The sequence below is a fragment of the Tremella mesenterica genome (genome assembly GCF_000271645.1).
Source record: "Tremella mesenterica DSM 1558 unplaced genomic scaffold TREMEscaffold_2, whole genome shotgun sequence".
NCBI lineage: Eukaryota > Fungi > Basidiomycota > Tremellomycetes > Tremellales > Tremellaceae > Tremella > Tremella mesenterica.
Window position 1 is genome coordinate 2,259,755 of NW_006711226.1, and position 21,446 is coordinate 2,281,200.

Sequence of the window (21,446 nt, forward strand, 5' to 3'; positions counted from 1 at the left end):
TTCACTTCCTTTCTTCGGCTTCGACTCCGCAGGTTGCCCCGCTCAGAACGTGGTTTGTCTCGACGTCTCAGACGCTTGTGCCTGCTAGCCCTGCTTCCGCGGATCGTATCTTATGTCATGGACTAGTTCCTCAATATGAAGTTCGCTTGACTTCATGGTAGTACGCCGTAGACGCACGAACCCCCCGAAATCGTCTACTTGTAAGCTAATTCATCATTGTAGTGATCGCGATCGCCTACCCCAGCTCATTCACACGGCCCACGGTGGCGTGCAAGCCAGCATACGCATGTTCATTGTGGAATCAGATGACGAACATCTTAGAAAGCCCGATATAGCGTCCTGATCGTCCCACGTCCTGAGCTCTTTATGACCATGATAGTAACTGATCCCGGATTACATACTGAAACATAAAATCGGGGTCAGTCAGGGCTGTATCTTCCCTCATCGTTCGGCACACTTAACCTTTCGTCTCCCACTTACCCTGACCCACTTGCACTTGTGTGTGTAGTACGTAACATAAAGGGCTACATTCTCCACTCAACCCTGATCGCGCGGATCCGAGAGATGTGGCACTGAAACATGTCAAAAAGTTCCCGAGTGCCACATGCCACATCCATCGGTGTTGGACGGAGTATTGCATACAGTCGGATCTGTGATAAGGAATACCGAATACCTATCAAACGTCATACACTTTGATATATCATACCTTAGGAGTCGAGCAAACTTGTTTCTACTATATCTTCAACAACCTCAGATATTACACACCCTGATAAATCATGAGCCTGCTTGCCACGCAAGCGTATGCCGTATCACGGTTTGGACTGTATAGGTAAGTTTGGTCACCTGTCTCCCCTTTGACCCTATTCTGAATCCGATTCCCGGCCGCCCGGTTTATCCACGCCATACGACATTTGGTTGCTATCATCTCTGACCTCTCTGTTGCTATCCCGCTCCCTTGCTGACTATAGAGCCAAAATGACTGGACGCCATGGACTTGAAGTGACTGGACACCACACGCCACTGTCTGGTGAGTACACAACTCCTGCCTGTAGAGTCCCTTCACTGACACGACAGCCAGTGGAGCCATGGAGCAAGAGGCCGTTGAGTACCGCGCCGGGGTCGAACGATCACAGGCAGAGCCGAGCCTCGAGCTGAGGCTGAGGCCATGGCTATCGAGCAGAATGGTCAGCGCTTGGAGTCCAGGGAGCCGATGCGTCCCAAGCAAGGAGAAGCCAGCTCGAGTGAGGCTGGAGGGGGTAGCGACCGTTTGAATGTCCGGACGATGATCAAGCCATGGACGGACAATTCATGTCGAGGAGAACGTCACATCGGGTCCACTCGACATCATGCATCATGACGTTTCACCGTTTCGAGGTGACATGCCCATTGTCGCATATTCGTGAGCCATCTGTTCCACCCCCAATCTCACAACTCGCTCACATAGCATCATGACTCAGCCTACAGACCACTTCTTCACCGCTTCCCTTTCCATCAACCAGCACCTGTCTCGCATCGACTTTGACCCTCGACTTTCATATGATCAAGACAGGGATCCGTCAGAATCCCAGCGCCGGATTACGAAGACCGGTCTGCTCATCGTTCAACGGACCTGGCCCCGTCTGGAAGATCTTCCCATTCTCCATGTGGGAGATCCATCTCAGCTGCAGTCGGCCACGCACTCGTGAGGATCGAGGATTCACGAGCGACCGGTCAGGTGTCGCCCGCCCCGGATTTTTGACCCGTAGAGCATGCAATCCAATGCATGTCCGTTGCAAATACATACAAGGCATAGTGACAACAGCTATGCAAAAGTGGGAATCCCCAATTGCCTCCGTGCTGGTTGTCTTATATCCAACACTCTCCTTCAAGCAGTACGGATGCTACGTCGATCAGCCTCCACATCCCTTGGGATCCTAGCTCCGACCACAGTGTCATCAGCGTCGGTAGAAAGACTTGTACTGAGACGAGCTCTCCGACGTGAACCTATCCGTCCAACATGTAAACACAATCTGCGGTCCTTCTGACGTGTCACTTTTGTCGAGCTCCAGCTTGTGCAGCTGTTGTTCGGCAAGGAATCCAACGGCGTCTCCCGGCTTGATCCTCAATGTGTAACCGAGCTGGGGGAGGTGGAGCAAGGCCGCACGGCCGAGGACGGTGATGACAGTGTAGCGGTTGCCTATCTGTCAGCGGCTACCAATATATCACTTCGTATAAGTAATATCGTGTGGAAAAGCTCGTCAGGGGCCGGTGTGTGTTGGGAAGTTCCAGTTCAAACAAAAATCCGATCCGGTCGCTTAATTGCTCACTTCGCCTCCATCCAGACGGCCACCGAGCTGGCGAAGTTGTCTAGTAAATTGTACACTCACCGCTATCCCTTCGGTCATAGTGCCAATCGGTCCCTTCTCCCCATGAAACCGCCATCATCGTCCCAATCCCACCCATTCGGAACGACAGATTGTGACGGTGTGTCGTCGCCAGGGCCTTCGACGTCCCGGAAAAAGATTTGAGGAATTGTTTGTGGGTCTCGGCGAAGGCAGTGAAGGTCGGCCGTTTCTTGCCACTTTTCAAGCACGCAAGGACGTATTTTGAGAACGACTGCATCGTCCTCTTGGTCTTGGCAATCCCGGCAGCCGACTTCGCGGATATCCGTGGCCGACGAGTTTGGGGTCGGGGGTCAATTTGCATCTTCATGCGAAAGACTTTGTCGAGGAGACGGAGGTACTGAGCGTGGTCACGATGCTGGTAAGCCATGCGAACAGCAGTGGGGCGGTCGATCTGGCGGATCCTGGGACGTAGGCAACCGCCGAAGATAGAGTCATACTGTTTGAGAAGGGATTGGATCTGTTTGGTGACCTTGGGATGACGAGTGTCGCCGCTGAGGATAGAATGCGCCGCGTAACGACACCAGACGCCGAACCACCACTGATGAAAGTCGTCTCCGTGGGCGACGGTGTGATGGGGGCGGAGAGGTGACTGACGGTCAGCGTGAGGCAGATGACATGGGAAGGGATGAAGTTGGACGGCGGCGGACTCACATCCTTCAGCTTCAACACGCCTTCTTCCAACACCTGCCTGTCCTCCTCCCTCACACATCCTGTGAACCGGAAAGCCGCAAACCTGGCGGTTGAATCTCCATCGTACAAGGGGTTGACCACCGCAATGTTTCCCGAAGGAGCGATCTTTTTCTCTTGGGAAAACTTTGCGACCAGTTCCGTGCGATTGCTTTCAACGTAGCGAGCTTGCTCGACGGTGTATGGAGGGGACAGGAGAGTAAGAGGGGGTCGAGAGAAAAGACGGAAGGGAAGGGATTGTCTGGCAGTCTCCGACTTGACCCGTCGCGATTCCTTCAACCTCCTGCAAGTCATCTGAAGTGTGCAGTCGCCTGGGCAGATGCACTTCCGGCTTTGCTCATTCAAAGACAACCTGCGGCGATGTCAGGGACGGCGTGTCGTGATCGAACGAGATGGGAATGGGAGGTGTGGTAAGTGTGCAGGTGAGTGAGTGAATGAGTGAGTGAATGAGTGGGTGATCGAGTGAGTGATCGAGTGAGTGAAAGAGTGGGTGATCGAGTGAGTGAATGAGTGCGTGAATGAGTGGGTGAATGAGTGAAGAAAGGGGAAGAGGTGTTGAGGGCGTCAAATGTCGCGGAGTTACAAGCGGAGCAACAGATGTGGCTTAGGAGGGGTTCGCCGATGTGATTCGGGTGACTGTTCACTCCACGTCCGACGATGACGGAAATGACCTCTGGTCGCCGATCGCCGGTTCGCGGTTCGACGTATTTCGCTGACGTATATGTGCATCGTGCCATCTACAATTTCCTTCTCACTTCCAGATCGACCCGTCCGCTTAGTACCTTCCTATCGCGTTTAAGACATGAATTATGTTACAGTATGACATTAGAGTGAAATAACATATCGTTTCTCCCCATCGTATTGAGACCGGCGGTTACTGCCTAAGTCAGCAGCAATTCATCCGGATGTTAGTCATCACAACAGCAACTGAGGGGGATGGATGGGAGGAGGAAGATCGTATGCAATGTCAGGAAGATCGAGAGGGAAAAGTCTTCCTGAGACGTCTGCAGAGTCGTACGCATATCCCAGTGAAAAAGCCGGTATGAAAGTCTCTCCTATGGAAATCAGCTCAAACGTTGCAATCAGAGACGATCCTCACCAGGGTGATTCTTTTGGTAGAGATGGAGTTGCTTTTTCCTACTCTTCCCAGCTGCCAAACTATCATCAACATCCTCAATATCTAATCCTTCCATTCCATCTGTCAAAAGCATCAGATGCAATTGATCCGCCGTAAATCCACTCAGCACCTTCAGAATACCCGACACGCTTTCGGTTTCAGACTCTTGTATTCGTGCTTGTTCTCCTTGGTGGATTTCGGTTTGAGGCTCTTGTATTCGTGCATGTTGTCCTCGGTAAACCGAGTCCCACATGGCCTCGACATCCTCGCGGCTTGCCCATTCCGTCCTATCGACTGTCGTATGAAGGGCGCATGACTTTAGTCGACCTATTAACTCGTCTTCCCAGCTCCAGTAAGTTTTGTATCGATAGAAGAAGCCATCAATACGCTGCTGTACTGCTGGAACAGAGAGTCGTGAGGCGGAAAAGCGACGGATATTCTCCATGAACTGGGGGTCGGATCGGTCGTTTGGGTCGTGGTCGTCGAAAGCTTCTTGACGTCTTGATGGTCCAATGTTTTGCCGGACACCAGGTACGAGTTGGTCGGGACAGTCTTCCAGTTGATTCCATGGAAGGAATGTCAGCTCTTCCACAAGAGGTAGGGAATGGTCGGTAGCACCACCACGAGTGATCTCAAGCTGACGAGCGAACGCCACTGACAAAGCAGGCTTCTTGTGTGTCGCATATCTGTGTGAACATTCAGCCTGCTGGCGAGGCATCACGAACTGAGATCAGTTTGGATCGTCTGAAAGAGATAGTTTGTTGAACAACTCACCCAAGCGTGGTTTTTGCTGAGGAGATGAGGCCGGACTGTCATGTTTTGAGTGGTATCTCCCATCTGGAATGCCTCTCGATCCTATAAGGTCAGCTTGAGTATTAGATGCCCCGAGGACGTTGATGTCATGTGGGACTCGGTCTATCGATGTCAGAAGCAGACTCACCTTGAACAAAGCCCTCCTGCATCCATCCATATCCACGAAGTGCACGTCGACACGTCTTCTCCTCGGTGCATGATCTTGACTGTGCAGATGAATGGCAAGCTGATGTCAGCCGCGCTAGCTGAATCCTGAAATCACTGACAATATCACCGCATGGTCGGAAGATATCCCACACCCAAGATCTGATGGCCTCGTTTGACTGACCGTTACCCTCGATATTGCCGACCACAGCGGTATAGACATCCACGGCTTTTTCCTCCAGCCTGTGCGTTAGGTGATTGCTCACCCGTCTAAATCCAACGAGTTGTCTTTTCAGAATCTTATCGACGTGGACGAGTGTATCAGGATTATCGACGTGGACGAGTGTATCAGGATTAAGCTGGGGAACACTGGGTTTTTTTTCGATCCGTTGATGTTTACGGGGAACATCCGTTGTGTCTGCCACTTAACACTGTCTTTGACTAAGACTAAGAGCACTCACCTTCGAAGGGACGCTTTTTCGTGGCAGGAATAGCCTGTTCTGAGAGCTCCTCTGCATCCATTCGCAACGCCTGTACCACCCATTCCGGTCTCACGGCATACGCTTGGTCCATCGTTCGCCGTTCTGTAGCGGAGTTGAATTTGAGCTTTTTGTCAGTTGACAACAATGATAATCTGAAGGGAATTTCTCACCGAGGTGTAGACCAGGAAAGGTGGGGCATCGGAACTCATCAGGCGGCCATGATAGAGGTGCATGTCCTCCGATAGACGTTGATGTGCCTGTTCTCCTCGCTCCTTTAACTTCTTATAGACCGTCACGCTTTTTTGTTTAGGCTTTGCAGGAGGGGTGTATCTTTTGCTCAGGTTTGTCATATAAGCGTGACACAGGTGAAGGCCCATCTGGCTGTGCCAGTGTGCATCATGAGGGGGCGAGGGAGGTAAAGTTGGGAATTTTCTATCTTCCCACATCGAAACCAATTCTTCAATTCTCTCCTCGATAGACACACAAGCTTCCCAACTGACATAAGCGGACCTGGCAAATCTGACACTTTCGTCGGTACGCTGATGAGCTAGCCAGGCGTTGAAGATGTTGAGACGGGATAGGGGGTCACCTCTTGGATCGATAAAGTCTTTCCACCGACCACTAGCTGAGACCTGCTCTTCTGCAGGGCTGTGCAGAAGATCGAATTGTTCCAGAACCGCGATCAGAGTAAGAAGATCTCGTCCTACCGGGGAGCCTTGCGCTTGGAGGAATAGGCGAGCAAGAGGTAGAGACAAGTCAAGATTGGAGGCAAGTTGACCTTTCTTGTTCAGCTTCATTTCTCCCTTCTCCATGAACCCAGTGGTTGTTAGCTGATCTGCAGCGCGCAAAATCTGAGCAGGATGAGGACGTGTTGGCCAAGGAAAAGACCATGCCGAGCCTGTAGGAAGATTGAGCGCAAGAAGTTTCAGCAGGGTTTGGGAGAGATCGGTTCGTCTGAGTGGACATCTTTGATGATCCATCATCTTGTTCAGCTCGCTCTTCTCATACAGGTGATATGCATAGCCGTCTTGGGTGCGGCCTACTCGACCGCAGCGCTGATGTGTCTGCGCACGAGAGTTGGGGACTTCGAGGAGCTCTTGAGCGTCGATGACGGCGGAATACACTGGCATCCTGTTGAAGCCACAGTCAAGCAGGTACACAAGGTGGGGGAAGGTTAATGAGGTTTCAGCGATGTTGGTTGAGACGATGATCTTTCGATATCGTTGACATCCGCTGGCGGCGTTGCAGATGTGTTCTTCGACATTACTGCATATCATTGAATCGGCCATGACTTTGTCTTGTTCGATTTTCGGTAAGGTTCGGTATAACTTTAGCACCTTGAATTTTGCCATCTCGGGAACAGCGTCATACAGGAATTCAAGATCGTCACATAGTTGGTGTATTTCCCCTTCCCCAGGGCAGAAGATCAGCATGTCTCCGGGAGGGTACGTCTTATTGATATTGGTGACGATCTGTCGAACGGTTTGGAAAGCGGACTCCATCCAACTGCGAGGGGTTGATAGCAGAAAGTGATGATGGATAGTTTTAGCAACACCGGGTATCACCACCAGCTCGGGACGGAAAGGGGCAAAGTGTTCGAGGAGGGTTGCGTTATCGCCCGTGGCGGACATACAGATAACGCGAAGGTCTGGACGAGTAGGGATGAGCTGGGCATCAGCTTGATTCATTGATAACACACTAGACACTGCTACACCGGTTGGTGATAGGACGAAGAAGGTTGGGTCACGCGACCGTAAGATATCAGACCACTCACAAGGCGCAGGAAACCGAGGAGGATGTCGATATTTACGCCTCTCTCGTGAACTTCATCCACGATGACTACCCCACAGTCACTCAACAGCGGGTCCCGTGATAGCTTGGCGATGAGGAATCCGTCCGTGAACACCTGGATTCTGGCCTTGGTCGAGTCTTTGGGCATGACGGATAGACCCTTCATTTGCAGCCCGACCATCCCTCCGAGCCGATCTTGAATGTTAGCCTAAATTCAGTTCTCTTTGATGTGCAAGGCTCACCGTCCATCTCCTCAGCCAACCTCTCCGCAACGCTCCTAGCAGCCAGGCGACGTGGTTGGGTGATAAACACCTTCCCAGCACATCCCGAGCCCTCTAAAAGGTGGGCGCATGCTTGGGGGAGTCTAACGTCAGCCATGAGCTACGCAGCAGGCTATAGAGCCTTCGTTGACTCACTGGGTGGACTTGCCGCTTCCGGTCTCCGCGGACACAATGACCACTTGGGATTTTTCGAACTGAAACATTGAGCTCGATCTCCACAGGCCACAGTATTCGCTCTCACAGCTTCAAAAAACCGAGACACCCCCTGCCAAGCCGGCAGCTGTTGACGTCGGTCATTGAGGGCCGGGTACGACTCGCTGAACTGTCTCACACCGTTTGTTGGATCCTGTGAGTCAGACCACACTACTTCGTCAAAGGTAAGAATTTACTTGTATCGCGCGTAGTTGTTCTTGGGTAAAACTCAGCTTCACGGTGCAGGGGATAGGGTGAGACATGGTATAAGGAAGGGTTAGGAATGAAATCGCGGGCAAGAAAAGTTTCGAGCTCGATCCCAATCGTATCGCCGCTGCAGATCGTACATGTCAGACAGTGGCAGCATGCAGCATAGCGCTAGCGAAATCGACAGGGGTAATATATGACATGGAGCCCCGTCGCATGATCGTAGTCTACGCTTTAGCGAATCCCCCAAACGGCAGGAACACACCTACTTGGAGCCCTTCACCAGCCATCGTATGGATCATTCTCCGCAGGCGCGCAGGCTTCTCCACCACCACCTCCACCACGGGCGAGGCAGGCGCTCCCGAGCCGCGCAGCAGGCAAATTGTCGCCCCGGGAGCCCATTTGACGATTGATGACTGCAGGGAGTAGGCCAGCCGGAGCCCATTTGACGATTGGTGACTGCAGGGAGTAGGCCAGCCGGAGCCCATTTGACGATTGGTGACTGCAGGGACCCTGTAGTCTTGTACATAATCACGACAGTGTTTGACAGGGTGTGCTAGGAACAATCAGCATGGGCTATTTCTGCTGATTGGATACGGGTTCAGTATGGAAAGGTGAGAGTCAGTATGGTTGTCAAAGGTAGAGGTCCTTTGGTCGTAATTGGGTGAGAGAATATAAATGGATGAAAACCGACCCTTTCATGGTAATTGGAAAACTAAGTTCCGCAGTGTAGGGAGCGAAGCTTGGGGTAATTGTAGGCGAAACGTCGAAAGTCAGGTCTCAAAGATGATCCCTGACGAGCTCGAACAGTAGGACAATGTCAAGTGCTGCTAGGTGTTTGGGCGCAAAAGTGCCACACTCACTTTCCTCAGGTCGCCATTTAGAAAAGAATTGATCTTGCACGGACTTGAACCGTGGACCTCCGCATCACTATCAGTACGGCGCTGCTACCTTGCTGAGCTACAAGATCTTCTGTGCCACTTTGAATCTCTTTGGTATTGCATTCAGCTTGCTACCCATTTACCCTTTTGCGTCACCATAGCCAATCTATCCACGGGTCCACGGAGTCGGCTCGAGAGGCGAGAGACGGGCCTGTCAATCTGACCGGTTGGCCAACACTCGGTTCAAATAGTCGAGATGGTACTAAAATGATAAACGAACAGAAGTAAGAACAAACTCACATTCCTTTTTCTCCTTGAGAACCACCTTTACCCCAAGCTTGTTCTAATTGCGTGCGTCAGTTGGGTGCGTCAGGCACGCAAATGTTATGGGGGTGAACCCGGAATTTGAAGAAGATTCCCAGTAGCTGATTGGTTCATGCCCATCATCCATCCGAACTCGCGAGCCTAGACGCTAACGTTCTCCATCGCATGCCTATAGGGCAGGCGATCCGGCAGATGCCTAGTCTACCTACTGCAGACCGGAGATCATCTTGAACAGGTCGGTTCAAACTTGCTTTATCTCGAGCGTTATGAAGAGTGTGTTCGTGTGTCGACACGGGACCCACGGTCGAGGAATTTTTCACCATAGGGTACACTTCAAGAAGATCAGCGTGGAAGGGGGATACAAGGAAATCGACTCGGGAGGCGATGTGAATCTAAGCTTACCTAAAGTCCCTGTTTTGACCAATTTTCCAGTCAGTTACGTTGAAATTCGGGTCAATCCGATGCCTCGGTAAGTGGTTGCCGCAGCTCCGCCGACATGGCGGGCACTTGGTCGGTGACTGGTGCTGCCGGCACTTGCATGAAGTGGTGGGCAAGGGACCCATCATCATGCGCAGATGGTCTGTAAGGAATATTGGAGTGTCGAGGTTGAATAGGAGGAACTTCGCCACGCTCTTCAGGGGCTTCCTCGAGGTTGAACAGGAGGAATTTCACCACGCTCTTCAGGGGCTTCCTCGAGGTTGAACAGGAGGAATTTCGCCACGCTCTTCAGGGGCTTCCTCGAGGTTGAACAGGAGCAATTTCGCCACGCTCTTCAGGGGCTTCCTGGTCTATTATTATTATAGATAGATAGATAGATAGATTGATAGGGCAAGCGAGGGAAAAGGGAGAGACAAACTCACCAAAGTATTTACAAATATTGCACTGTCGAGGTTGAATAGGAGGAACTTCGTCACGCTCTTCAGGCGCTTCCTGGACTATCATTATTATAGATAGATAGATAAATAGATAGATAGATAGATTGATAGGGCAAGCGAGGGAAAAGGGGGAGACAAACTCACCAAAGTATTTACACAACAAGCAAGATATTCTCCCTTATGAAAAGAATTTTCGAGCGTGACGAGTACTACCAATGTAAGCGTAACACGGAATGAAACAACAGTGGTTTTGGACCGACCGTGTCACGGTCCTGTCCTTGACAGACCTCGATGGATCGAAGACAGGTGGACTGCAACTGTTTAGTTAGCTTGGACAACGATGGTTAGTATGTTGTCCGTAGACTTGTGATATGATTGGACAACTAACTGACTTGCGAAGGATCCGGGCAGGTCGAGATGATGATGACGGCATCTGTGATGGTGTTGACAGAGGTAATGATGAGGGTTGGTTCGAAGTAAGTAATATGTCAAGAAGAGGTCTTTGGTGAAGTGGCAAATAATATTTTGATCCTTGAGAAGAAGAGAACTACAAAGTAAATGTGCTCTTTATATAGTCTACCTAGAGATAGCAAACCTATCCATGATATAGCTCACATAGGTAATTCTCGAGGCAAAACTACCTACTTATCCCTTGAGTTACCTATTCTGCCTATTAACTAACCTATCCCCTGTCATGAATGCAGTAAGGGACCTGCATCATAACGTCCTCACTAAAAGGCTCAATACTCAACATCTTCCTGGAAGATGTCGAGTTCCCTTATAAGGGGTACTCAGTTCCTGACACTCGCCCCCTCTTCTTTCAGGGTCGGCGACCTCGACGACGTAGTTGCACACTGCAGACCCGACCCGCCGGAGTTACGTCTTCTAACGCGGCAACTTTTTGAAATCCGCGGGCTGACTGTTTATATTGCGGCTCACCACACCGCACGAGTACCCTTCTGAACCTGAAACCTTGTCGGCCATACTCCCCGAGTACCGGAGGGTTTCCAAGCCAAGCACGCACATTACTCCATAGTTAAACCCTTTTTCCCTGGGTAACCTCCAGCGGTAGTAATCGAACGTCTGACCCGAAAATGTCGAGTGTACTGTCACGTTCGCATTCGCGGCTCTCACTCTATGTGAGGTGCTGGCTGCAGGTGTCAGCACCGTTTGTCCTCAGGTTTCGCCCTGAGGGGTTGGTTTGGGGGTTGCCAACCATCCGAGGGTCCTATGTGACCATCCCATGGTCGAATCTTCCGATTCGACGTTCCTAGTTCCTAGTTCCGAGAGCGTGGATACCTGCTGAGCGCATGTGACTTGGAAACCCACAGGCCTCGCGCCTGCCACGGTTTCAGGTTCAGAAGTACTGCTGTTGAGACGCCAGCTTCCCTGAAGGGGGGGAATATGTCACGACCAGTACTTATAGCGAGATCAACTCTCACTAGCAGAGTTGATATTGAGCCTTTCAGGACATTTTATGGTCACGGGCTCGCTACCCGGTCATGACATCCCCCGTCTTAAATTACCTATTTCCTATTCGATAACCTATTTGGCTTGTCAAGTAACCTATCTAATATGGCCAATCACCTATTTGATATGACTGATTACCTATTTAATATGAGTAATCATCTACTTGATAGGAATGATCCTCTACTTGATAGGATTCATTCTCTACTGGATAGGATTGATCATCTACTTGATAGGATCAATCATCTATTTAGTCGCCAAACAGCCTATCATGGCTTGATCACCTATCGTAGTGATTTGAATAGGTTATTTACCATAGAGATGAGATATGGGGCACGACTGAGCCATAATATCCCTGTCGTGACAGACTGGTTTTTTCATTGCAAGGCTTCACATCATGCAAGTTGAAAGTGTGCATGGTCGATCGATCTGTTTATACTTGATCTTGAAGTTTCACGTTGACCTTGAATCTTTCACAGTGACGATTACTCTGTCCTCTGATCTTTTATCTTTATGGTGAGGTTTTCGGTTCTACGTTGTTGGAAAAGGAGAGGACGAAAAAGTCTAACCGTCGGTCATTTGTTTGTTTGTTTGTTTTGTCTAGGCCGAAGCGAGACGATAGAGGTGGGGGGAGTTGGCACACTAGTGAGTACATATTGTTTTATTATCACTGCTTCCACCCATGCCACCGCAGACTTCTGCATCAAGTTAGTACGGCGCTCTAACCAAACTGAGCTACAAGATCACCATGTGAAAGAGCAGACTTTGTTACCCCAATTCAGTTTTTGTGTCTTGCGATGTTGCGATGATGAGTTGAGATGTAGAGGCAGATCAATGAGTGACTCCGCGTTTCTGCGCGTTTTGTGGCCATTCGTGGCATCGCCACTCCCTCGCGGCGCGGACGACTGCCACATGCTACAGCCACTCGCCACCCAATTACCCTTTCAACTCACCTTAGCCCATGAGCAATGAGACTTCAACATATTGTAAGTTCCTCAACTGCTTCTACTCATTGCGCCGCAGACTTCTTCATCAAGGATTCATGAGCCCTCCTCAGAAGACTCTCTATTCGTGTGACTACGTCATTGACTATCAACCGCATGATGTACCGTCAAAAGAAAGAGATTCGCCTCCTTCGCCTCCTTTCTTCATTTACGCCCGTTCGTCCGCTCGTCCGCGCTCATCGGGCAGCTTATCTCTTCATTCCTCCTCTCTTCGTCATACCTCCCCACATTACTCTTCATCAGTGGTATAGCTTAATAACTTGCCCTCTCTGTACGACTGAACTCACCTCAACATCACTCAATTCATAGCAAATCGGTTACAAACAGACACTTCAGCATGCCAGGAGCGCAAGTACATATCTCAAGGCATCCCTTGATTCTCTCAAAACTCACCCAGTTGAGGCTACATGATCTCCCAGCTAAGGATTTCCGAGAAGGAATCAAAGTCATTGGGTGAGTATCTACATTATCTCACTCAGCTGACTCCTCCTCTCATCCACAGAGGTCCCCCCTGATTGACATATACTTACTCCCCTTCACCCCTCCGTCCTGCCTCAGCCTGTCTGACTGACGATTAGATCAATGTTGGTATACGAAGCCTCTAGAGGATTACCATTGATCGATGTACCCAATGTGAGTCACGACACCCGTTCACCTCACATTTCACTACCCCACTGCTGAGCTATTTGATCTTTTGTGTGGTAGCAGTCTCTCCTGAGATCATAGAAATTGGCGGAAGAAGTTGCTAAGGGTCAGCTACAAAGTCCCATAGCGGCATTCACTGGGCAGGCTATACCTTTGCGTATTGGTCTTTCACCCATTCTTCGAGCTGGAACGGGCTTCGTTGATGGTGCGTTGATCATTCCTCCTTATCAATCCTGACTTGTAGCGATATATTGATTCTTGATTCAAAAGGGACTAGGAGTTGGTCAGCTGAATCTTAGCGGCACTGGAACTCTTCCCCGACGCTACCGTCCTCCATCTTGGTCTGTTCAGAGACAAAGTCACCCTTCAGGCCATCGAGTGAGCGGATCTGTCTGTGTAATGACAAGAGCTAAAATACGTAGATACTACTCAAAGCTCCCCACCGAGGTCACCGCAGATCTGGTCTTTGTCTTGGATCGTGAGTACCTTCTCCTCTACATCTGCCTGGAGGTTTCCCTTTATCACTCGACGAGCGAAGTGGAATTCTCACTTGGAACACGACGCTAACACTCAGCACTCATCGCTACGGGAGGGACGGCAATTGCCGCACTAGGCATGCTGACCGACTGGGGATTAAGGCAAGATCAAATCAAGATCGTATCTGTACTAGGAAGCAGGCAAGGTGTCAGACACGTCTCGGAAGAGTTTCCCGACGTCGAGGTAAGCTATACTCGTATCCGTCTCGAACCAAGAGCTGATCCCCAGATCTTCATCGGCGCCATTGATGATGAGCTCACTGAACGAGGATACATATCCCCAGGTCTGGGTGATGCGGTGAGACCATATTTGACGCTAAGAATGGAAGCTGATGAGACAGGGAGACCGACTTTTCAACACGCACAATAAATGACATGCATCGTGAGAGAGAAGGGTCGTACATATGTAGTATCGTTCATTTCCATTCGCATGATTACATTGATGAAGGATTTTGTTCCTTTTCTATAGCTTCCAACCTAGCTATTTGTCTGAGTGTCAGCCGGGGTCGTGATAAACACCCATATCTCCTCGACGAACCGACTTCCGTCAAGGAATCAAGGGTCATCTCAAACTGTCAACTTACTGATCCCGTTGAGCCTGTCTCCATCTTGCCAATCTCGCCTCCTCATGCACCCTAAACCCAAATAATCTCGGTTGATAAGTATCCGCCTTCAGGGCCACATTGGCCGTACTCCCCAGAGTTCCCACGCCTCCAACACCACTGACGATACCACCCTCTCTGACAGCTTGAACCCCTCGTAGATCCATCAAACCGCCAGTGGTGGCACCCACAGGTTGCCCCTTCGTAGGTATAGCCTGAGGGTAGACCATCAATAGCATGTGTGGGAAGGTGGTACCGAAGAAAGCTCCATCGATAGTTCCATGCCGATTAGACTTTGGAGAGTAGATATCTTCACACCGCGGACAGTAAAGCTTGACGGCTTTTTGGTCTGGGATGTCTGAGAGGCCGACGGGGAGAAGTGGTTGGGAATAGCAGTAGACACGAGGACAACGACCAAAGTCTGCTTTACGGAATTTGTCGAGCTGATGTCAGTGGACATCCCCATGATGCGTCCCTTCGGCCCTCATGTTCTTGAGAGATATCTTGACCGAGACTTTCGAGAATAAGTTACGGTAAGTGGAGGGAGAGATGTATTGAAAGCAAGAATGGGAAGGAATCCACTCACCATTTTGGCTAAACCACGGGATGTCACAATGTATCTCGCGTGAATGAGGCCATATAAGAATCGAGCGGAATGTTCGATAGTTTCTCGAGTATCATCATCTAAAGCTTCGTCGTCTATTCGTCAGCGTTCGTCTCACTTGATCTCTCCCCAGGATGAGACTTGATCACAACGCCTGCCGGGAGCCATACCTTTGAACACACCATGTCTATTTGCGAGACATCGTTGGTTCACGGGAATGGGAGTGTGGATTGAATGGTCAGACAAAAGGGACAAACCCAAAGAATCAGTAATCAAATCCAATGCTTTAGGATACTCGGCCACTACGTCGCTGTTCAAACCAGTCAGGTTGAATCTATCAAATATGTAATCTTCGTCCACTTCCGCAAAGTATTCCTACTTGTCAGCCTTCCGCTAGCTTGACCGGAGTTGGTGGTTATTACGACTGACATTTCCTTTGGTCGATAGAAACCAAGATATCCACCTGTTCATGAGCATATGTCAGATGGCATATAGGGAAAGACATACGAGTCGGCGTAATCGCTCTCTTCAGTAGACATCTCTTCCATCTTGTTTGCTATGTCTTCCTCCGGGTGTGGTGTCGGTAGGCGGTCTTTGAGGAGTCAAATTGCTGGGCAGCGTAGTAAACTTTGGATGCAGCAAGTAGGAGCAACAAGCTGTCGTGACTTTAAAGGTGTCACAGGGTATCAGGAAGACAAGAGAAGAATACAGGTCGGGTTTATGAGGGAGAAGGCTGCGTGAGGAGAGGTTATAGGAGAGCGGCGTTCGCCGCCTTCCCTCAACATCCTCTGCGGTGGGGTCTAGATCTACTTAAGCATGATGAATGACTTACTGTACTCCTCGTAGTGTACACATATCGCTCCCACTCGAATTCTCCAGTCAAACTGAGTGCTAAGTGATCATGGCGACAAACACAGCTGGTCCCTCTCGTCCCTTCAGAACCCCCGCTTCTCTACTCAACACCCCTCCACCACCCTCCACGTCTGGAGATTCAGAGAGCACCAACCAACTTCCCACCGAGAAACCCCTCAACCTGCAGATCCTTTCCGACTTGGCCAAAAGCGCTCTGGTTGAGTCTCTCAATGAGGTAATGCCTATTCACCGATCATTTGCCATAGCTGATGGGAAGATACAAGGTGCCAAGACCCTTATCCTAGACCCTGGTCTCGCCGGACCTCTAGGACTGGTCACTGATGTCGCCCTTTTGAAGGTCATTTTATACTCTTAATGGGCTTCAGAGGCTGATATCATAGCATCAAGCGGTGGACAAGATCTTTTGGCTAGAACCAGGACCTCTGAATGTGTCTACGAGGAATGTCGTTTGGCTCTGTCGACCGAAGATGAGTCACATGAAGACCATAGCCGGTATGTCATTCGACGTCATAACACCTTTGCTAACTCGAAGAACAGATCAAAGCGCAACAGAGTACTGTCTCTTCGAATGGACCTCTGGTTTATACACTGTTACTGGTACCCCGAGCCACTGAGCTGTGTAAAAAGGTGTTAGAGGATGAAGGAGTAGCTGGAGATCTCACCATCGGAGAGGTGAGCGCCGAGAATTGTTTATCTACCAGGTTGACAAGCAGTATAAATTGGAATTTATACCAGTCGAAGAAGACCTCATATCTTTGGAGCTGGATAACGTCGCAAAGGACATCTTTATGGTGTGTCAACTAACTGAACATCTTGGAGCTGACAGGTAGAACGGAGATGATACACCGTTATATTATTCTTCATCAGCTCTCATGAATTTTCAAAGAGCGTTCGGAATGTTTCCTCGTATAATGGGCAAAGGAGATGCAGCGAAAGTGAGTTACCTCTACAGGTGAGTTGTTGATTGAGCTGATGAGCCAGAGATTGACAAACCTCCTTCAGCGTCATTGTCAATCGGGAGAAGAACATTATAGTGATTTGGAATTATCCACCGAAGTCGATGGATTGATCATCATTGATCGATCTGTGGACTGGGTCACGCCTATGTGTACTCAACTCACTTACGAGGGTATGCTCGATGAGTTTATAGGGATACGAAATGGTTAGTCTTTCCTGCCTTTGGACAAACGGATAAATTCGGTCATTTCACATGATATACCGGGAACTTGTACTGATTTCAGCTCATATAGAAGTCGATCCAGTTTTGATAGACCCTCAAAACACATCCAATACCACGACCGGTCAACCTCCGCAGAAGAAACGCAAGCATCACCTGAATGGACAGAAAGACAAGCTGTTGGGGGAAATACGAGATCTAAACTTTGCCGTCGTGGGTACCCGTTTGAGCAAAGTAGCACGTCGATTAGAAGGTGATTATGGTGGTGCGAAGAATCTCAAGAGTGTATCTCAGATGAAAGCGTTTGTGGGGAAATTGGGAGGGTTACAAGGAGAACAACAAAGTTTGAAATTACGTGAGTATCTCTCATCTTGCTCCTCAACTTTCCCTTCAAGCCATGTGATTTCTATAATGCGAAAGGGAAACAAAGCTGATATCAGATACCGGTCTCACCGAAATACTCATGCCTATCACTCGGACGGAAGAGTTTAACAAATCACTCGAAGCTCAACAAAATCTCGTGGCGGGATACGACCTCCCTTCTCAACTCAACACGATTGACGATTTGATGGCTCAACAAGCTCCTTGGGCTACAGTCTTACGTTCTCTGGTGCTCATGTCCATAGTTTCAGGTGGGATCAAGCCGAAAATACTCGAAAGTGTCAAAAAGGATTTCCTTCAGGTTCATGGATATCATCATCTCCCTTTATTGATCTCCCTCGAGAAGCTAGGCTTACTGGTTAAATCACCGTCATTATCCTCCCAACCGTTCCCGACACTGAGGAAGAGTCTCCGACTGGTGGTCGATGATGTGGACGATACGAAACCGAATGACATCAGTTATGTCTATAGCGGATATGCCCCCATCAGCGTGAGGTTGGTACAATGTGCTGTTCAAAAGAATGCAGTACTCAGTACGGGTATGGGTGTAGATGGCGACGAGGGGAAGAGGGAAATACAAAAAGCTCATCCGTTGGTAGGTTGGAGAGGGTTCGAAGATGTTTTAGGGAGTATACCAGGAGCGACTGTTGATATACGTCAAAGGTTGGAAGGAAGCAGACATGAAATATGTTAGTTACTTTTTGTCCATTTCCAATGGCTCCATCTAATCTCCAGCACGAGAAAAAGAAACGATTACGACTGTTGTGTTCTTCCTTGGAGGATGCACTTACACCGAGATATCCGCATTGAGATGGATGGCGAAACAAGTCAAAGGGAGAAAGTTCGTCATTGCCACTACTGGCATGATCAATGGTACCACGGTACGTCAAACTTATTCGGATGTTTCTCCCAAACTGATGTGTAGTTATTGGAAAGTTTTGGAGATCCTGAACCTGTCCCATTGATATCACATCAAAGATGATGCATCATCGGACGGCTGGGGAAAGACCTCCTTCAGCTAAGATATTCTGTGTCTGACCACCCCTTTCTTCTTTGACTAGCCAAGATGTCAATACGCCATTGAAGTCTAGTCGAAGTAATACTATTCATCAACTTGGTCGTAAGCGAACATACCAACTCACATTGCTCTATATGTCTACTCATGTTTGAATCAGCATCTGCTGTGTCTTCTTTACCCGCCGTCGTCGGACCGGTCTTGTTCTTCGAAACTCCCTTGAAACTGGTATGTCGCGACAAGATCCGAGAAGCATGAGTGAGGTTGATCTTACTTGCATTCGTCCGTGACGTCCCGCTTGTCGATGTATCACCCAGGGAGGGGTTTTGACTTTCCACTAACATTCTGAAAAATTCCGTCAATTGATCTCGCAATGTCTTCACGTCAGTCAAATGTCTACCTTTGGAAGGAAACTCACATTGGCCACTTCTTGCACTGCCATTTGACGTTCTTTCAAAAGCTTAGTCACTTCTTCCGCCGAACCTTCCACGAGAAGCTCAGGGAGGACATCCCCACCCCATCGATCTACCAAAGCTGTGAACCTTCTACAGCTCATCAAGATATCTCTGATTAACGCGGCAGAGGTTCTATCGGCAATGAGTAACCCCTCTCGGAGAAAGGCCAGATGTCTCGAGTGCATTTGTCTACAACATCAGTCCTCCCTTGATATATCAGAAGAACTCACCTGAGAGTGAGAAAGTCAAGATGAGCTGTTTGAGATTTTCCAGGCGTAGGAGGAGCTCGAGATGTTGATCCTCTTTCCCATTGAGTATGAAAAGATCCTGGTGAACCTGGTCTTCCCATTGGATCAGGTGAAGATGTCGTGGGGGTATTTCTTCGATCTATAGGAGAACGTGGTCGAGTCATTGAACCACGTAAAGATCCAGTCTCTGAAGATGTTTTATGAGAATTGATCCCTTCTAATTGACTCAATAATTGACGATGTTGAACATCTATAATATCCACAAAGAAATGACCCAACATCTGATCTAAAAAGAATAACATGATACGTAAAACTCCCCAAGCCGAACGAACTAACTGTTGTCTCTCTTTCGCTTCAAGAGGAGAACCACCTTCTGTACTACCTGTCCATTTCCTTCTTTGACGTTGAGAAGAACTAAGAAAAGTCCAACATTCCAATACTTTCATATGTGTTTCACGAAAAGCGAAAAGATACGTATGTATATCGGTATAATTATTCATAGATGATGGAGAAAGGAATAAATCTAAAGGCCAGGAAACGCGTGTTTCTAATATGAGAGGAGAACCTAGTGGAAAGGTAGAAAAGAGATCTCTGATGGGTATTTCGGACAAGTATGGATTAGGAATAGAATTTGATATAGGTATTACGGACATGAGAGGACGTATAGGTCCTTGTGGGAGATGTAAATGAAGTTTATCTAAGAATTTATCGTATTCCGCCAAAGTGGATATACTCGCTTTCGTTAAACAATGTGAAAGATCTTGATCTTTAATTACGGAAGATGATGAATGTGGGTTGGAAGTGATCAATTTTCGTACACGTAGTAGAGAGATTTGACGAATGAGGTTATGTGTGAATGGACCATTACGGGTGAGAAAGTAATCTCCGCTGTGGATTCAGCGATTTTAAGTCATACTTTCTCCTCTATCTCTCTCTCTCTCTCTCTGCTCCACGTTCCAGTGGACCTTCCTCTGATCTCTCTGGAGGAAATCTCCATGCTTGACCACTTCTACTTGTTCTCCGTGATCTTCATCGAAAGGACACACATGCCCAAGGCGGGAGATAGGTTTCCCTGCACTGAAGAGAAGCAAGGAGACGGAAGGTTGGAGATGAGAGATTGGAAGATTAGAAGATTGGAAGATGCAATGAAAAAGATCAAAATGAGAAAACTACTCACAATGCTTGTAAAGCATCTATGACATGATTACCGGTCAAAACATGTTTCCATAACCATTCACCAACTTCCAATCTTGCTTTCCCAATAGTTTTCTCCAAACCTCCTCCTTCTTCCAAATTCGAGACATTCATAATTTCATCCCTCAATTCATCCAGAACCAATTTAGGTAAACTCTTTCCTTCTCTTTTCAAAGTAGCAGTGACTCTCCCAACATATAAAATCCCTTCTCTAGTTGTTTTCCCAATTTTACGAGGTATGACATCTTCATTAAGAACATATAAACGATATTGTGGTGAAAGAGGATCTGATCCTTTATCCAAAGCTACAACAGGTGATTGAGAAGTTGATACGCTTGGAGCTATCCCATATAATAGAAAAACGGTTAAATGGGTTAAGAATAAATGTTTCAATCCTTGGAATAAAATCTTGTATATTTCTTCTAATTGAGGATTTCCAGTGAGACTCGAAGTATATATAAGTTCTATCAATTCGCTAGGTGTATGAGGATGTTGTGATAGTTTATCGATCAAAGAAGAAAGGTTGGAAAGTGGGTTGAACCATTTTGATAAAGAAGCTTGAATGAGTGAAAGTGGTACGTAACCTGATTCATCTTGTACTGTTGAAGTATCACAAGAAAGTATTTTATCTTCTATTTCCACTAGAGATTGTTGGTACGTTTTGAGGAAATCAAGTATTCCACCGGCTAATGTGGATAGGTATTGATCAGGTATTTGAGAGGTAGGAAGGTGTTTGGATGTAGGGTGGGTTTTGATGGAGATATTGAAAATGGATTCTAATCCAATAAGTTGGGTCGTTTTTGCCCATTGATGGATTTTGGAGTATTGGAATGCTAGATGAGCGAGAGAGTTGAGAGTGGAGATCTCGCCGGGGTGGAGGTATTGTGAGAGGGAAGGAGCGACGACGAGTGTGAAAGGTGACGAAGGTGGGGAAGGTGATGGTACGAAGAAGGAAGATGGATGTCCAGAGAGGACCAGGAATAGTTCTGCGAGCATGTCAAAGATGGTTTTCAAGATGTATAGTTCAAGATGGATGGTATGGCGGAAGAGTGATTTTGATCGAGAAC

General features: G+C 48.5%; 7 protein-coding genes across 7 annotated transcripts; 2 read left to right on the forward strand and 5 right to left on the reverse strand.

Moving 5' to 3' along the window:
* Positions 1–1,743: 1,743 nt before the first annotated feature.
* TREMEDRAFT_71222 (uncharacterized protein) lies at positions 1,744–3,596 on the reverse strand. Its single transcript, XM_007003039.1, has 3 exons — positions 3,036–3,596; positions 2,367–2,973; positions 1,744–2,176 (listed from the first exon to the last, which is right to left on the reverse strand). Exons 1-3 carry the CDS (start codon positions 3,363–3,365, stop codon positions 1,935–1,937), a joined length of 1,179 nt encoding a protein of 392 aa, XP_007003101.1. The 5' UTR covers positions 3,366–3,596; the 3' UTR covers positions 1,744–1,934.
* A 185-nt stretch (positions 3,597–3,781) lies between these two features.
* On the reverse strand, positions 3,782–4,548 carry TREMEDRAFT_56503 (uncharacterized protein). Its single transcript, XM_007002566.1, has 2 exons — positions 4,171–4,548; positions 3,782–4,126 (listed from the first exon to the last, which is right to left on the reverse strand). Exons 1-2 carry the CDS (start codon positions 4,439–4,441, stop codon positions 3,987–3,989), a joined length of 411 nt encoding a protein of 136 aa, XP_007002628.1. The 5' UTR covers positions 4,442–4,548; the 3' UTR covers positions 3,782–3,986.
* Positions 4,549–5,758: 1,210 nt separating this feature from the next.
* On the reverse strand, positions 5,759–8,155 carry TREMEDRAFT_42981 (uncharacterized protein; the record flags this gene model as incomplete). Its single annotated transcript, XM_007002519.1, has 6 exons — positions 5,759–7,294; positions 7,402–7,613; positions 7,661–7,782; positions 7,835–7,893; positions 7,941–8,045; positions 8,089–8,155. Coding segments are annotated over 6 exons (2,101 nt in total), but the record flags the coding sequence as incomplete, so codon positions are not given.
* Positions 8,156–12,865: 4,710 nt separating this feature from the next.
* Positions 12,866–14,294, forward strand: TREMEDRAFT_37987 (uncharacterized protein). Its single transcript, XM_007002445.1, has 8 exons — positions 12,866–13,102; positions 13,228–13,282; positions 13,406–13,499; positions 13,594–13,672; positions 13,717–13,772; positions 13,869–14,014; positions 14,060–14,128; positions 14,172–14,294. Exons 1-8 carry the CDS (start codon positions 12,987–12,989, stop codon positions 14,202–14,204), a joined length of 648 nt encoding a protein of 215 aa, XP_007002507.1. The 5' UTR covers positions 12,866–12,986; the 3' UTR covers positions 14,205–14,294.
* On the reverse strand, positions 14,265–15,584 carry TREMEDRAFT_27752 (uncharacterized protein; the record flags this gene model as incomplete). Its single annotated transcript, XM_007002326.1, has 6 exons — positions 14,265–14,319; positions 14,415–14,875; positions 15,019–15,131; positions 15,294–15,411; positions 15,466–15,499; positions 15,544–15,584. 6 exons carry the CDS (start codon positions 15,582–15,584, stop codon positions 14,265–14,267), a joined length of 822 nt encoding a protein of 273 aa, XP_007002388.1.
* A 353-nt stretch (positions 15,585–15,937) lies between these two features.
* Positions 15,938–18,449, forward strand: TREMEDRAFT_27638 (uncharacterized protein; the record flags this gene model as incomplete). Its single annotated transcript, XM_007002313.1, has 11 exons — positions 15,938–16,123; positions 16,166–16,246; positions 16,290–16,401; positions 16,442–16,581; positions 16,623–16,700; positions 16,740–16,844; positions 16,891–17,071; positions 17,151–17,441; positions 17,527–18,156; positions 18,203–18,348; positions 18,393–18,449. 11 exons carry the CDS (start codon positions 15,938–15,940, stop codon positions 18,447–18,449), a joined length of 2,007 nt encoding a protein of 668 aa, XP_007002375.1.
* TREMEDRAFT_37989 (uncharacterized protein) lies at positions 18,434–21,405 on the reverse strand. The gene is made up of 5 exons (XM_007002446.1): positions 20,363–21,405; positions 19,168–20,073; positions 18,901–19,126; positions 18,610–18,859; positions 18,434–18,569 (listed from the first exon to the last, which is right to left on the reverse strand). Exons 1-5 carry the CDS (start codon positions 21,373–21,375, stop codon positions 18,454–18,456), a joined length of 2,511 nt encoding a protein of 836 aa, XP_007002508.1. The 5' UTR covers positions 21,376–21,405; the 3' UTR covers positions 18,434–18,453.
* Positions 21,406–21,446: the final 41 nt, after the last annotated feature.